This window comes from Lycorma delicatula, chromosome 2 (genome assembly GCF_047948215.1).
Source record: "Lycorma delicatula isolate Av1 chromosome 2, ASM4794821v1, whole genome shotgun sequence".
Classification (NCBI taxonomy): Eukaryota; Metazoa; Arthropoda; class Insecta; order Hemiptera; family Fulgoridae; genus Lycorma; species Lycorma delicatula.
Genome location: NC_134456.1, coordinates 213,098,157 through 213,115,647, shown reverse-complemented (window position 1 = coordinate 213,115,647; position 17,491 = coordinate 213,098,157). Strand labels below are relative to the sequence as shown.

At 32.8% G+C, this 17,491-nt stretch overlaps 1 protein-coding gene across 2 annotated transcripts in view; it reads right to left on the bottom strand.

Annotated features, from left to right (window-relative positions):
• Nucleotides 1-17,491, bottom strand: part of SNF4Agamma (SNF4/AMP-activated protein kinase gamma subunit) — a 1,283,477-nt gene that overhangs the window by 58,080 nt on the left and 1,207,906 nt on the right. For both annotated transcript variants that reach the window (XM_075357143.1, XM_075357144.1), the window contains one exon: nucleotides 14,967-15,015. In XM_075357143.1, coding sequence (XP_075213258.1) covers nucleotides 14,967-15,015 — 49 coding nt within the window. The remainder of the gene's footprint in view (nucleotides 1-14,966; nucleotides 15,016-17,491) is intronic.

The window sequence follows — 17,491 nt, the reverse complement described above, 5'->3', positions numbered from 1 at the left end:
TTATAAAAAGTGTTAGAATTTCCACGAATAAGGTTCGTTTACGATTGATATTTTAAACATCCCTTATCTAAAGGGGAAAACTTTAAAAGTAAACGCTATTTGTTAAGCGTTGATAATAAGAGGATCGATCATCAATAATTCGTGAAACAAATAACTGTAAAAAAAATTATTATTTATTCGATGATAACGAAACTAACGCTTCTTTTCAACACAATTCCCGGCTACATTTAGGAATTTGTCTAACATTTCTGTGAATTTTTTTTTAATTTCAGCAGTAAAGAATTGTTCACCTCGGTATGTGCCGTTCTTGTACCTCATTTACGACTGGCTCATTCGTGCCGAACACTAAGCCGCATAAAAATTCTTTGACATGGGCAAACAAAATAGAAATAAATTTAGCGGTGTGAGATCGCGACTGAAAGATGAATTTAGCACACCTCCCGACTTACCTTCTGAATAGCATCCCGTGTGTTTTAAGCGGTACGGCGGCGTTATCATGCAGAAGAATTACTTCTTTTGAGAAAAAACTAGGACGTTTCCTTATTGTGATTTATTTCCTATCACATCGCAATAGATTCGCTGTTGATTGTACGTTGTTAATCCAAATAATCGTAATATTTAGAACCTTTATAAGCCCAAACACCAACCACCGTCTCGGTGGGTGAACTCGTCATCGCAAATCAGCTGATTTTGCAGTCGAGACTTCTAAGGTTCAAATCCTAGTAAAGGCAGTTACTTTTATGCGGATTTGAATACTAGATCACGGATACCGGTGTTCTTTGGTCGTCGGGTTTCAATTAACCGCACAACTCAGGAACGGTTGATCTGAGACTGTACAAGACTACACTTCATTTACGTTCAAATCCTCTGAAATAACATCTTACGGTGGTTCCGGAGGCTAAACAGAAAAAGAAAGTCCCAAAACACCGTTAGCATCACTTTACCGGCTGACGCGTAGGCTTTGAATGTTTTTCTGACGGCCAAATTCCGTACTCATTCGATTAGATTCAGGCTCAAAATGAAGAATAAAGTTTAGTACATTCCGTACTCTGGCGATTGGATTCAGGCTCAAAATGAAGAATAAAATTTCATAACTTAGAAGTTATTATGCGATCTAAATAGTGTTACCTCAGCCGTTCAAGATCTATGCATAATGAATTCGAGTGTTTTTGTAATTTTGACCGTCCCGAAATCCACCCTGATCACGTTTCGTGGTAATTCAGTTTATCATGGATAATGGAATGGACAAAATCAATCAATACTCACGGTAAAAATACCACCATTTCCCGAAGTTTTTTAAAGTTTGAATTTTTAAGCTCAAAGTTTTGTGTGTGTCCGTCCTTGCGAATATAATGCAATTTTGCAAAATCAGTAGAAACTTCCACCGATTTTCCGCTACGATGAAAAGTGTTTTTCCCGATTTAATTTGTTCGATCCACTACTAAATATTTGCTCGGTTAATACAATCTTTACCGTACCGTTTTAACATCCGCCAGTGAATTTCCGGTATGTACATTTTACGGTACGCTTTTCAAACGGAACCGATATTTTGAAATAAACAAAATAGATTATAATGATGGAAATTCTTTTCAAACAGCTGATACTTTCTATTTCATGGGTGCCAACTTGAATGTCAGACGGTTTCAATTCTAATCGTTAGGTTTTAGGGTTTCAATTTATTGTACTCGATAGTTTTCCGCTATTGTTATTTGTCTCTTTTAATTACCCTAGCGCATGAAAAATCCAACTTTTCATTGGATATCGTGGGAGATGAATTTTAAATTCAAAATTATTCATGTTTTTTAATAAAAAATGTATTTATTTTTATTTTTAATTTATTTATGTCACGATATAAAAAAAAAAAAATTACATTTTATTTTGTAATGAATCACGTTAGGTGCTACCACATCCCTCTTATAAGATCAAACTATACATTTACCTTGTGTAAATTCATGTATACATATATACAAAACAAACCCATGACAGTTAAACTCCTCACCCAAAATTAGCTGATTTTCGAAGTCGAGTGTTCTAAGATTCGAGTCCTTGTAAAAGCAGTTGCTATTATATGGATTTGAATCCTAGACTGTAGATACCGATGTCCTTTGGTAGTTGGGTTTCAATTAACCAAACTGTGGTTAATTGTAGCGGTCGACCTGAGTCTGTTCCAAGACTACATGTTTACCGGTACATTTACACTTACATTGAACTATATCTGCAGCTACGTCTAACCTAGCTAGCCGGTAGCCTACATACCTACATCTACACCGACACACACGCGCACGCACAAATGCACGACAGTAGCTGGAAAACTGGTTGCAGAATTATATATAAAACAGCTTATGTGTGTACATGAAATTATTTCCTTATTATTTAATATGAATATAGTATAGTAGTATTATTCTAAAAGCAGTAAACAATTGTTTTATTGTATTAAATGTTATAAATAATTATTATAATTATTCGCCAACTACGAAATGCAGTTATGCCAACTATGTTAATAGTCGCAGTATCGAATTCTTTGAATTATTTGTCTTGTAACTTATATTTCTTTGATTACCAACTACTTAAATAAAATTTATAAACCGTTCGTTATCTTTCACATTGCTAATTTGCTTTATTTTTTTTTTAAATTTGATAAAATACACATGAACCTTTGTATAAAATATAATAAAGAAATTATATATAAATGTATTATATCTGTCCTACAAACAAATTGAGGGTATGTGTGCGTGTAGGATAATTATTTCATCGACGATATTCGTTATAAATATTATAAATGATCCTTCATCCTTTAATCAAAATCTTGGTAACCAATAAAAGACATAAGAAACATAATGCTATAAGGTAGTGGCGGTTATAAAACACAACATAACTTGAGAAAAGGAGACTAACAATTATTTGTTTATTTGTAAAAAACACGCTATGTTTTTTATAATGACAGGACAGAAATCTCAAAACAGAAAATCTGTATAAAAATTGTACCCTTATTAAATAATAAAAAATAATTTAAAGATTCTTCTTTCATTTTCCAAACTTATTTACAGGACAAAAAATTACAGTACAACTATAAAAATACTGTAACCTGTAAAAGAATAAATAACACAACATGACTGTAGGGTACAGATATGTATTATCAAAACGCTTTAATCACAAATACGGTAAATTAAGTACATATGGCAACATGTTCATAAACCTGATACTACGGTAGAGTGGTAAAACAGTCAAAAAAGAAAGAGATCATACTATAAATAAAATATTATAAACAAAAAATTATTATCTTCTACAACTGATACATTTTACCTTTTTAATAAATGATAAAGAACAATAAAGGTAATATGAAGATTAAAAATTTAATATTTTACGAGAAATTTTACGTTATTTTCTGAAACGATGAACGGTAAAAAAGAAACCAATAATATTGAAATGACAATAAAATGTTCAATGTTACGCGACAGAAAAATATTTTTATATCTTTTTTTACGACGCACAGTAAAACTTTCTTGAACACTTTTAACTAAATTAGACAGGTTACCGATCATTTAACTAGAAATTGATCTATCTGCATAAATTACAGTCCCTTAATTACTTTATAAGAAGTAAACATAACGATACAGAATAAATCTTATTAATCCATTTAATAAATGGTAAAATTTTGATAGATTTTAAGAAAGCCTACGACTCGATCCAGAGGGAATCTCTACTTATAATCTTTGACGAATTTAAGATAGATCCCAGGACGATAAATAATGTAAAAGAAACATTAACAAACACAAAATTAAGATGAAATACTTAAGGGAACTTTCAGAACCGTTTGAAATTAAAACTGGTGTAAGGCGAGGAGATGGACTCTTTAACTGTGTCCTTGAAAAAGTTATAAGAGAATGAGAGAAAGAACTAATTAAACGTACACGAAATCATAAAAATGGATGTTAAAACTAAATTAATAAAAACAAACATTTGGCCTTCGCAGACTATATTGGTATCTTAGCAAGAGATATAGACGAGGCTAAAATCAAAATTCAAAAACTACGCGAATACGCAAGCAAAATAGGTCTTCAAATTTCTTATGAAAAAACTAACTTGTTTTACGATGACAAAGAGAACAGAGATCAAACCCTTAAAATCCCCACGACAAAGAAATAAGTAGACTTCAAAAATTTAAATATTTGGGAGAAATCATAACGAATATAATTTTTTTTTAAATAGAATGAAGAATAGAGTACGAAAAATGAAATCGCCATCATCTCACGAAGAATGTTTACAATAAAAAATCTCCGTCATAAAAATCCAAATCGAGGCGCAATAAAACTAGTCCTACCGGAAGCACTGTACGGGACAGAATGTCAGCAATTTTTTTTAGAACAAGAAATAGCAAAAGTATAAAAAAGTACTTTAAGAAAATTTACGGATCAAAATATGAAGAAGGAATTTACAAATTGAAAACTGAAAGAGAAATTTACAAACGTAAAGGATAAATATGGGACTTAATCCGAATTACAGTTTTACGGACATTTATGCAGAACGAAAGACCGAAAATTGACAAAATAGATGTTTAATTTCTACATAAACAGAGCCACAAAGACAGACCGGTTTAAAGAAATAGAAACAGATCTAAAAACATTAATCATTTTTAAGGATATATGTAAAGACAGAGAAATTTAGAAAAGCGATTCCAGAATTTAAGCTTCCAGAAAGAAACAAAAATAAGAGCATAAACCTGAATAGATGGACAGAAGAAAGGCGACAACAGAGCCACACAATGAAAACATTTCGGGAAAAGAAAAAGAAATCAAAACTAAGTAAACGTGATTCGTAGTGGTCGGAACGAAAAGAAAAGAAAAGTAAAACAAGAAATAAATAATAGGCAATAAATATTAATAAATTAAAAAATATATTGAAAAAAAATTAATAGATACGAGTAATTTTAATCCATAAGTAAAATCATAAGAAAGAAGCCGTAATAAGAAAGGGAGTCCGACAAGGATGTTCCCTATCTCCGTTACTTTTTAATCTTTACATGGATCTAGCAGTTAATGATGTTAAAGAACAATTTAGATTCGGAGTAACAGTACAAGGTGAAAAGATAAAGATGCTACGATTTGCTGATGATATAGTAATTCTGACCGAGAGTAAAAAGGATTTACAAGAAACAAAGAACGGCATAGATGAAGTCCTACGCAAGAACTATCGCATGAAAATAAACAAGAACAAAACAAAAGTAATGAAATGTAGTAGAAATAACAAAGATGGACCACTGAATGTGAAAATAGGAGGAGAAAATATTATGGAGGTAGAAGAATTTTGTTATTTGGGAAGTAGAATTATTAAAGATGGACGAAGCAGGAGCGATATAAAATGCCGAATAGCACAAGCGAAACGAGCCTTCAGTAAGAAATATAATTTTTTTACATCAAAAATTAATTTAAATGTCAGGAAAAGATTTTTGGAAGTGTATGTTTGGAGTGTCGCTTTATATGGAAGTGAAACTTGGACAATCGGAGTACCTGAGAAGAAAAGTTTTTATTCTCAGGTAAATTTATACAAAGATTTATACAAATTAGAAGCTTTTGAAATGTGGTGCTATAGGAGAATGTTAAAAATCAGATGGGTGGATAAAGTGACAAATGAAGAGGTATTGCGGCAAATAGATAAAGAAAGAAGCATTTGGAAAAATATAGTTAAAAGAAGAGATAGACTTATAGGCCACATACTAAGGCATCCTGGAATAGTCGCTTTGATATTGGAAGGACAGGTAGAAGGAAAAAATTGTGTAGGCAGGCCACGTTTGGAATATGTAAAACAAATTTTTACGGATGTAGGATGTAGAGGGTATACTGAAATGAAACGACTAGCACTAGACAGGGAATCTTGGAGAGCTGCATCAAACCAGTCAAATGACTGAAGACAAAAAAAAAGAAAAGTAAAATCATAAAAATTTGATTTTTTAAATACAATTCTTTTTTTGAATTTATTCAAGTAGAAAGCGCTTAATAAAATGTTAATTAGAAACTTTACAACCGATTAATAAAGAAAAAAGTATCCGATTTTCGATTAAGGTACCGCTGAGACCATGAAGGATGTAAAATTTAAGATAAAAAGAAAAATTGAACTTTACATGAAATATTTTCGCATATTTCGAATATATTACGAAATGTCCAGCTTTCCAAATATTTCAGCTAGTAAAAGCGGTTTAGAAATTTAAAGCAATGAAAATAAAAACTCTTTTTCCTCTCTTCCAAGTCAATTAAGCATTCTTAAAATTATAATGTAGTAAAGAAAATCTCGTAAAAAATTATGTAACCCTGGAAATCTCTCCATAATTAAAATATGTGATCAGAAAACAATAAGCATAACTCATTTAAATAATGCCGTAAATCTATTACTTAATATCTGTCGTATTTTAATACAAACCTTTATTTAATATATTTATCGATATTGTTATATATTGTTCACGGTATCACATAGACAAACAACTGTTTTCATAATTTAAACGTCAACAAGAAAAAGTGAAAGTTCATTTTAACAACCCTGTAATACGGAGTAATTCAAAAAGGAGTTGGCAATTTTGAAGGCGCATACAAATTTATTCAGAATACTTACAAAATTGACTGAGGTGTCATTCTGTAGTAAATCATATAAAATTTTTCATTTAAAAAAATGTCATTTCGATTCGAGTTGAGCACTACACTTGGTGCTCACCAGATTTAGTGATGCGGATTTGAATATTATTTTGTGGATACCGGTGTTCTTTGGTGGTTGGGTTTCAACTAAACCATAACCACAATTTTTTTTAATAAAACCAATAATATATTAAAAAACTAACTTCACACTGATGAAAACAGTTATTTCACGACCTGAACTAGACTACGTTGCGTTAATGATAACTTAAAGAAATTTGTCCGTTTTACTGCATTACGCAAGCGAAAACCTAATGTGTTTTGCTAAATAAAAACCCTCTATTGATTCTGGAATAATTCTTTTTTTTAACAATTGCCGTATGTAGTACCTACCTCCACTCCATACCAGTGGCGGCTCGCGTATAGGCACTGTGGAACTGCAGTACCCCCTATATTCACTTGATATTATCTATAATATTTAATACGATGAGTATTTTTTTTTTTTTGGAATTCTTTCTCTATACTTGTACAATATATAATCCTTAAGCTTTATGTCAGTAGCCATCTCCCAGTTTATCAAAAAGGCACAAAAATCTTTGTATGGAACTGTGTGCTTCACAGTTCCAGTGGCGTGGTGTTTGGCTGTTGTGTGCATGCGCATATAGTAAGCTCGCAAGGGAGATACAGCACTGTCGCTTCCGCAGTGCCGACCCTGGCGTACTGGTGGAAGGTAGTTGTTTTTTTTTCTCGGCGTGTGTATGGAACGTTCCTTGTTTGTACCCTTTTCTAGTTTAGACAGTGGAAGGAATGTGAAAGCGGTTTAGCTGTTTTTTCAGAAGTGATCAGAAGAAGGCGAAAAGCAAGGGCTCTCTGATTGCAAAATCTATCCAAAAACAAGGTGGAAGGACCGTCAGAAGAAGGTAATTAGTAAAAACTAATTATGTATTTTTTTCTGTGTAAATAAAAATTTTAATTAACCACCAATGGACTATAGTGTTTTTAAGCGGATATTTTATTAATTTATTATCTAATAATACCAAAAAATATTATCTGTATTGACATTTTTATTATTTATTCGGTTAAACCGAACACGGTGTACCATATTCTTGAATGTGATAAAGTGTAGAATTAGATTATTATCCTGCTTCCAGCTATTCTATTTGATTCTTTTATTTTACAGAAAACTTTAATTACAACCTTGAAAAGGCCCAGAAAAAAATATTCTGGAGCAGCAACCACACTAAATTTAGCTACGATCCGCCAATTCTCCATACGTAAAAAATTCGGAATTTCAACCAATCTGTAATCATATTCCCGAAATACAGGGCCAATATTTTAATAGTTATTTTTTAGTATCGTTTACTCGACTACTAAAGACCTTTAGAGCGGATTAAAATCTCTTAAATTTTTTTTTTTACACATTAACATAAGAATTTAACAGTTACAGAAATATTTATGAAAAATAAAGTAGATAAATATCTAAAATTGATGTCAAACAATGTAAAAGGTGACATTAATCAAAAAGATTAAAGCACATTTTAGGCACTCGTACGCGTAGTGTGTTTCTGTTACAAGCGGTAATGCGAAGTTAACGCGGTTAAAGCCATTGAGGTTAAATAACCGAATGGAAAACCGGTAAAATATATTTTTAATTTTAATGAAAATACCTTGTTATAAATAATATTTAATTACGTTACAGACAATACTTCAATTACAGATGTTCAAAGAGACAAGAAGATAATGAAATGCCTGATAATGACTAATTTTTTTTTCAATTCATTAAATACTCGACTACGAAGAAATCAGATATAGTGACAACGAACAACTTTCTTTATATTACACGACCGTCATTCGCAGTTACTGAACGAAGCGTTAGGAAATATATTTATAATTTTTTTCAAGAAATACGTATTTTAACTATTTCAATAATTAAACAAATCTATTTCATACACATAAGTAAGAAATAAACAACGCAAAGATCTCTTAGAGAACTATGACACTATTAAGTTAAAACTTGATAATAAAATAAGATTATCCATTGCAATAAACGCACAAAATATTTCCGATCTTAATATTAGAAAGATTTACGGGTGAATATTTTTTAACTAATCGTACGCAGATTTTTTATTACGGAATAATTTCTATGAAATGAAAATTAGCACGCTGAGGAAATACTAAAAAAAAAAAAATTGAATTTCAATCGAAATTAATCCGAGATAAACGTACTTGTTAAAAATAGTTATTATATTAACTAAAGGATATTCTCAGTATTAAACTAACAATCTGGATTTCAAGTAAATAAAAAGAAGGGGTAAAACAATTACAAGCAATAGGTACAGAACTTAATAAATTATAATTGAACAGAAATGATGGCAAAAATATAAGCCGTGACTTTTATCTAACAATAACATGTAAATTTATCAATTAAAAAAGTATCAGTATTTATTTAATAGTAATTGTTTTATTTTCAGTTTATTTCTTTTTTTTTATTACATTCACTGTAATTAATAATTTATAAATCTCAGATAGGTAAATCACAAATTCGATTCGATTTATTACTATTCGTGAAAGGAAGAAATAGAATTATGACTCAAAACCTAAGATCAAATAAATGTGTAATTGTTACCGATGACTAATTTACTTAAGATTTAATTTTATAAACGAATCGCTACTTTATTATATAAATTGTTATTACGAATTAAAAATCAAGATATGCTATTTCAAAATTAACCGTTATATGATTACATTATACTCTCTCTACCTTATTTATTTTTTATAAATAGTTTTATACGTAAAACCGAATTAAAAATTCTCAAAAAGCAATTTGATGGAATAAATTATATTACATTACTAATTAGACAATGCAAATTATTAAAAATAATAAAAGTGAAGAGTTGTATACAATACTTTATTATATCAAATGAAAATACGTCATTTCAACAGACCAATAATCGACATAAACAGAAAAGAATCTATATTCGTTTATCGGATGACATCATAAAATTATCTTCCTGGGAAGCCAAGGTTAAATAAATACATTTATATAAAAATAAATATCTTCACAAACAACAAGGCTCGTCGGAACGTAACGTAGTTTAAAAACGCATGACTGTCGGGAATCACACGAACTTGACACACACATCACATAACAAAGAACGTCAAGCCGAAATGTTGACGGTTCCGAAACGGTGTATCTCAACTTTTCAAATCTCAGTCGTTTACTGCAGCTTGCGTTACGAGCTAAATCTGGCTAGTACCACAGCCAAAATTCCACCACCACTAAACACCCCACTTAACTTTTAACTACTATTACCTTTAACTAACAGTGCGACAACTGACCGGCCGTAAAACATAAGATTGACTCTAAATAAAAAAAAACGAATAAACGCAACTATCCGACAGAATGAATATTTCTAGTTACTATAAATATATTTTTATTCTAAACTTGAAATCGAACTGTACGAGTTAAAAAATAAACACAAGTACGCAAATATTATAAATCCAATAACATAAATAAACATAAACACGAAGAAAATATCAGCGAATATAAAAAGAAATTCTGGCATTTCTATTTCAAGTACAATAACTTAAAAGTTGAACGAAATAACAAATAATTATAATTTGAAGTAAGTAACTTGTTACATCGTTTTGAAAGTTTTAATTTCTGAAGAAAAAAAACATTAAATAATTTCAATACGTATTCTCAAATCATTAACGAAACGGTGAATCGGTGCTGTTACACAAATAAAGGAACAAAGATACCATCGATGACATTAGATATACTTGCAAACGGAGCCAAATATAAAAACTACTTTCGAGTAAGACTTCAGCGAAAAAAAATCTATGAATTACTTTTTTTTTAATTTGAAGAAAATTTTAACACCTAGAAAAAATATTTACCGGGTTCAAAAAAAAACGTTTTCACAATGTTATCACAATTTTAGAATGATAATTGAAACTGTTCTGAGAAACAGAAATTTCATAAAGAAAACATCGAGATTTTATTACACGAAGTTATTCGATAATAAAAGATGAAAAAAGAGTATTTTTTAAGCGTGATTTCAACATCACATCTAATAATAATTAAGATGTAATAACACTTTCTTATTTCATCTACTGGGGAAATTTTATTACATAAATTATTAATGTAATAAAATGTGGTGCTATAGGAGAATCTTAAAAATCAGATGGGTGGATAAAGTGACAAATGAAGAGGTATTGCGGCAAACAGATGAAGAAAGAAGCATTTGGAAAAATATAGGTAAAAGAAGAGACAGACTTATAGGCCACATACTAAGGCATCCTGGAATAGTAGCTTTAATATTGGAAGGACAGGTAGAAGGGAAAAATTGTGTAGGCAGGCCACGTTTGGAATATGTAAAACAAATTGTTAGGGATGTAGGATGTAGGATGTAGAGGGTATACTGAAATGAAACAACTAGCACTAGATAGGGAATCTTTGAGAGCTGCATCAAACCAGTCAAATGACTGAAGACAAAAAAAAATTATTAATAAACTACTACTGCTATAAAAATAAATTAAAAAATCCATGGAAAGCGTATAATTTGTACAGTTAAATTACGGACGAGACCTTGCATGAAGTTTAAGAAAGAATAAAGAAGTCGCGACTTAAAAGAAATTCCTTAATATAAAGACGGCATCCATTAACTCAAAATATCGGACAAATTGTGAACACCGCGATGGCAGAGCAAAAGAGTCAAGATTTCAAATCGATGAAAAAAATAGGGTGTTCAATTTAAAAGAGTAGTTCATCATCGCTCAGTAACTTATACTAAAATGCATACACCGGTGTGAGATAGGTAAAATAACTCGGAAGATGTTGGTACGACTGAAGATGGAGTGGGGAGAACTGTTTATTGCCCGCACATTTGAGTCCTGCACTCTGTGTCGAGCAACAGCTTTTTGAGTAAGGTTGCGTTATCGTGCGTTGTTAATTAAAAAGCGTTAATTGTTGAAGAACGTGTATTCGTGACGGAAACTTATTTTGTGACAAAATTTCATGTAGTGTGTCGGAAAAATTTACACAGGAAGCACCAGTGAAAAGCGTTATTTAGAAGTTAGTTAAAAGATTTCGTGAAACGGTTTCGGTGTTAGACCAGAAATATGCCCAGGTCAGTTTTAAAGACGCAGATCGTACAGGTCATTAAAACGGCAGTTACAAGACTGCATAAAAATATTTGTGGAAACCAGGCCAGGAAAAAAATTTCATAGGTTTATCCCGCACTGCGGTGAGGAGAATGCTGAAGTGTTACCCGAGTCGAATGCCGGTTTTCCACGAGCTAATTAATGCTGATTATTCTAAAAGGCTCACTACCGCCAACTGTTAAAGAACTTCATTAGAAGCAACACTGGGATTTTAGATCAATTGTTTTTCATAGATGAAGCTTGGTTTCTGCACCTTGGTGAGTATGTTAATAGTCTGAACTACAGGACCTGGTATACTGAAAACCCGCATGTTATCTTTGAATCTCCCATACATCCACAAAAAATAGGCGTATGGTGTGCGGTTTCAAGACGACAAATAATAGGACCCGACCCACCGGGTTGGTCTAGTGGTGAACGCGTCTTCCCAAATCAGCTGATTTGGAAGTCGAGAGTTCCAGCGTTCAAGTCCTAGTAAAGCCAGATATTTTTACATGGATTTGAATACTAGATCGTGGATAACGGTGTTATTTGGTGGTTGGGTTTCAATTAACCACACATCTCAGGAATGGTCGAACTGAGAATGTACAAGACTACACTTCATTTACACTCATACATATCATCCTCTGAAGAATTATCTAAACGGTAGTTACCGGAGGCTAAACAGGAAAAAAAATAGGACCCTTGTTTTTTTAAAAAACTGCGGATGCTGCTGTCTACCAAGAAATTATCCAAAAGTTCATAGCCTTACTGCAAAAGGATAAGCGTGAGTGCTGGTTGAAATAGAACAGCGATCCTCATAGTAGACGAGCTGTATGGCATACAGCTCCGGAATATGAGCTGTATGCCATATGAGGATGCTACGGGATATTTTTGATGGACGAATCAGTTCTAAAGGATTGTGGCCACAAGGTCCCCTGATCTGGTTAGTCCAGACTTCTTTCTGTTAGGTTACTTAAAAGAAATTGCTTATAGATGGAATCCACACAACCTGCAGGATAGAAACTGTAATGATTGTCTTCCAAACATTACCGATTTCATCGTCCAAGAAATAGACGGTACAGCTAACAAGAGAGTAGCCAGGAAGATGGTCAAACGTGTTGACAAGTGTACAACAGTAGATAGACACCATTTCAACATCTGGTGTAAATTATTATCTAACTGTTTGCCGAGTACTTTTATAGATTAAAATAAGTGATGGGCCTGTCTTTAATTGAATACTGAATATACAAAATGTTATAAGCAAATAAAACACTTACTATGTAACAGATACGTAACTACAAAATTATTTATTTTATGTTTCTCTCTGTGTGTGTGTGTGTATGCACGCGCGCGCGCGTGTGGAAACATTTTTTTACAATATCGCATACCCACCCCCAAAAATGTAGTTATAGTTGTCAGCTATATTGAGACGTCACAGGTAAGTGGTAGAATTAAATAAATTAATAATATTTAAATTGTCAAAAAGTAACTCCGTGTGGCTAGGTCTCATCTCGATCGCTAGGTTGACTCGGTACTGCTGTGTTAAGCCTAGTGCTACACCAGTTTGGCGACCGTATAAGGGAAATTGGTTCTATGTAAGTTGTAAAATTACATTGATTTAGTTAGTCGAATGCCAAAAAAACTCATATTGTCATCTTTTTTTTTTTAGATCGTGTTTTCCAATTTTAGAACAAAAAACAATTTGGAGAGTGTTTTACTTCTTCTTCCAGATGAGACTCACGAATTCTTAAGACTAATATCTTATAGTATGATTCCTTTAAAAGGAAAATTTTTCCTTTTTCCGAATTAGAAGTACACTAATTCGACTAAAATTGAGTATCACCTAACCCACTTGCCAATCAAAGTCTAAAACTTAATTAAGATATCATGCACGAAATGCTAAAGCCTAGTTTGGTGCTTAATGGTTAGGCCGGTTTAGAAATGTTAAGCAAAAATTAAAACACAGTTATTTTTGGGTACAACTAGAACGATCGGGGGTAAAAATTAATAAAAGTAAGAACATATTTCAGACTAATATTTTATCCCAGTTTCATGACTTTTTAGTAATCCGTTTCAGAAATATAAAATTAAAACTTTAAAATAATTACGCTGCAGTTCTACCCCTGCATCTAATTTCAAGTTTCCACGATGCAATCTCTAAAGGTTGAAACTTTAAATTGGCGGTAAATACACCCACCCCCTTGTTAATTAAGTTTAAAATTGAATGTCATTAATATCCTCATATATAAAAATACTTGAGTCGAATTAAAAATTTCAATCCGGAAATATCGATTGAAATGCAGGCCTATATATATACACGTACATCCTTTTGGAATGAGCCATGTTTTTCGGATAAAGGAGGTTAAATCCCCGAGATCTGCACACAAAAAACCTACACCCAATTGTTTAATCGATCACCAAACTTTCTATAACAGCTACAGCTACTGTAGTAGATATAGTTATAGCTGGGACATAAAAAATCAACGAGTCGCTAGAATTTAATATGGATTACAGATTTTCAATACTTAATCAGCAGAAAAAGAGGTGGTGAGATTCACTGAAGACTAAGAATTCTAATTAAATTTAAATTCTTAACGGTTTGATGCTTCAATGTGATTACACTTGTCAGAACCACTTCATACGTAGACGAAATTCATGAATGTGTTTTAATTAGATGCAACGACTTTATTATGAATCCTTTCTTTCTACTTAATAATTTGGAGGCTATCATAAGGATGAACGAAAAATTAACAAAGCATAACAGATATATAAATCCAGAACTAGGTACGAAAATAAAAATTTAAAGTGACGAAAATTATTCTGATTTACTTGTAATGAAATTGAAGTAGAAACAAAACATTTATTAATTAATCAAAGGATGATTTTCTGTTTGTAACACCTGAGGAAGGTACCGTGTACTGAAACAACTTTGTGATTTTTTTAACAATTTTGTGAAAATCAAATAACGTATTTTTTCATTTTCTTTTGTCATTTATTAATAAATTACATGATCTACGTTCATTTATGTAAATTCTAAATAATAAATAAATCTCTAAAATTTCTCTTTTAATACATTTTTCCATAACTGAACCAAATAATAAGATACTGAATTAGTTATTTATTTTGTAATAAATAAAACTAATTTAATAAAGAAATAACTAATTTACGTTTACTAGAAAAATATCGAATAATATTACTTACCGAGATCTGAAATGTTGACCTTCTCCAAAAATGGATCGGCAACAGGAAGCTGCAACAAATAAACAAAAATTTATATGAATAAAATCATTTGTAAAATTCTTAGAAATTAAAATATTATTAGTTAAGACGTAAAGTAAATCAAGTGATTCAAAGAAACGGGAAATTTTGAAAGTTGTGTTGATAGCCGTGGACGATTGGTACCACTTGATAAGTGGCGCCAGCCTCTCTAACCTAACCTGCCATTTAGTTGATCCTTGGAGTGGTGCGCAACGTGCATTTGCTATCAAAGCGTTTTACAAAAACAATGACAGTGTGGAGGGAGCGCGTACAGAATTTCGCCGTCATTTTAATCTGGGAAGGCACGACCGTGTTCCAACCCACCGGGTTGGTCTAGTGGTGAACGCGTCTTCCCAAATCATCTGATTTGGAAGTCGAGAGTTCCAGCGTTCAAGTCCTAGTAAAGCCAGTTATTTTTACACGGATTTGAATACTAGATCGTGGATACCGGTGTTCTTTGGTGGTTGGGTTTCAATTAACCACACATCTGAGGAATGGTCGAATTGAGAATGTACAAGACTACACTTCATTTACACTCATACATATCATCCTCATTCATCCTCTGAAGAATTATATAAACGGTAGTTACCGAAAGCTAAACAGTAAAGAAAGAGGCACGACCGTGTTCTATCAGCACATGCAATTAAAACATGGATATCTAATTTTGAGGAAACTGGTTCGGCAATGAAAAAGAAACCTCCAGGCCGTGAGCGAAACGTCCGTACCCCACAGAACGTTCAAGCTTTACGAGATGCTGTCACACGAAGTCCACATCAGTTAATCCGTCGTCTCTCAGCATCTTTACAATTGCATAGTTCAAGTGTTCGAAGAATGTTAGTGAAGGACTTGCAATACCATCCATACAAGTTGCAGATCGTCCAGAAACTGAAACCGAACGATGCAGTTGTGCGAGCACAATTCTGTAATGTAATGCTTCAGAAGATAAATGATAACGAAGAGTTTTTTCACGAACTGTGGATGTCAGACGAAGCGCATTTCCACCTCAGTAGATTTGTTAACAAGCAAAATTTCAGATACTGGGCACAAGAAAATCCTACGAAGCTACACCAGCGTCCGTTGAACAGCCAGAAAGTGACCGTGTGGTGTGCTATGTCATTTTACGGTGTTATAAGCCCTTATTTTTTTGAGGATGACAACGGTCTTTCGATTACAGTAACGTCGGCTCGTTACGTAGCCGTGCTTGAAACCTTTGTTGTGGAACAACAAAAGAGATTTCCACCGATTCTTAACACAGCCTGGTTTCAAGAAGACGGAGCAACGTCACATTCTGCACGAATATCGATGGCAGATGTACGCCGATTGTTTGGACAACGTGTCATTTCACGAAATGATGACATTAGATAGCCTCCCAGATCGCCTTATCTCTCAGCTTGCGATTACGTTTTGTGGGGTCACCTTAAAAACAAAGTGTTCCACAGTAGACCTGCTACAACGGAAGAACTGAAGGCAAAGATCCGAGAAGCAATTGCGAAAATTCCAGTTGAGATGTTACGTCAAACCATGAACAATTTAACGAAGAGACTTCGTGAGTGTTTACGTAGAAGAGGTCACCTGCAAGATGTCATCTTTAAAAAATAAACTAAAATGTATGTATCCTAAAATGGCAACATTTGTACAATTACATGAAATAAAATTCATTTTCTAAAAAAAAATTTTCATTAACGTTATTTAATTTTTAAAATTTCCCGTTTCATTGAATCACCCTATATAACAAATTAATCTGTTGCAGAAATACGAGATCTGTTTAGAAAGATACCGAACATTTTTAATTAAGCGCCAACGGAGATATTTAGTGACGTGCGGTTGGTAGCACATCATTGTGTTGCGCATAACTAACTGTGTAACCACGTGTTCTTGGATTGTTGTTATCTCATTTAGTTTTCGTGTTATTGTTATTTGGGTGAAACGTGTTTAAGTGTTAGTAATGATTTTTGTAATATGCGATTTTCGGGAACAACGATACAACGTAAGATTTTGCGTGAAACTGGGGAAAACTTTCACAGAAACGTTTCAACTATTGAAACAACCTTACGGAGATGATGCTTAGGGTGGATACGCAATGTTACGAATGGTTTTCACGATGTAAAAAAGCGATCGTCAGTCGATCGAAGATGACCCTAGATCAGGAAGGCCTTCGATTTCAACGATCTGGTGAGTGAAAATCGCCGATCGACTGTCACAGAACTTGCAGAAGAGGTGACCATCTCGATCGAATCATGCCGTGACATTTTTACTGAAAAACTGGACACGCATCGAGTCGCAGCAAATTTTGTTCCTCGTTTGACGACCAAACAGCAGAAAGAACTTCGAGTGGATGTTTGTTGGCAACTTCTTGTACAAGCCGCTTACAATGAAACATTCCGGCAAAGGATGATAACGGGAGACAAAAACCGGTTTACCGCTACGACATCGAGACAAAACTTCAATCGTCACACTGGATCGGCAAA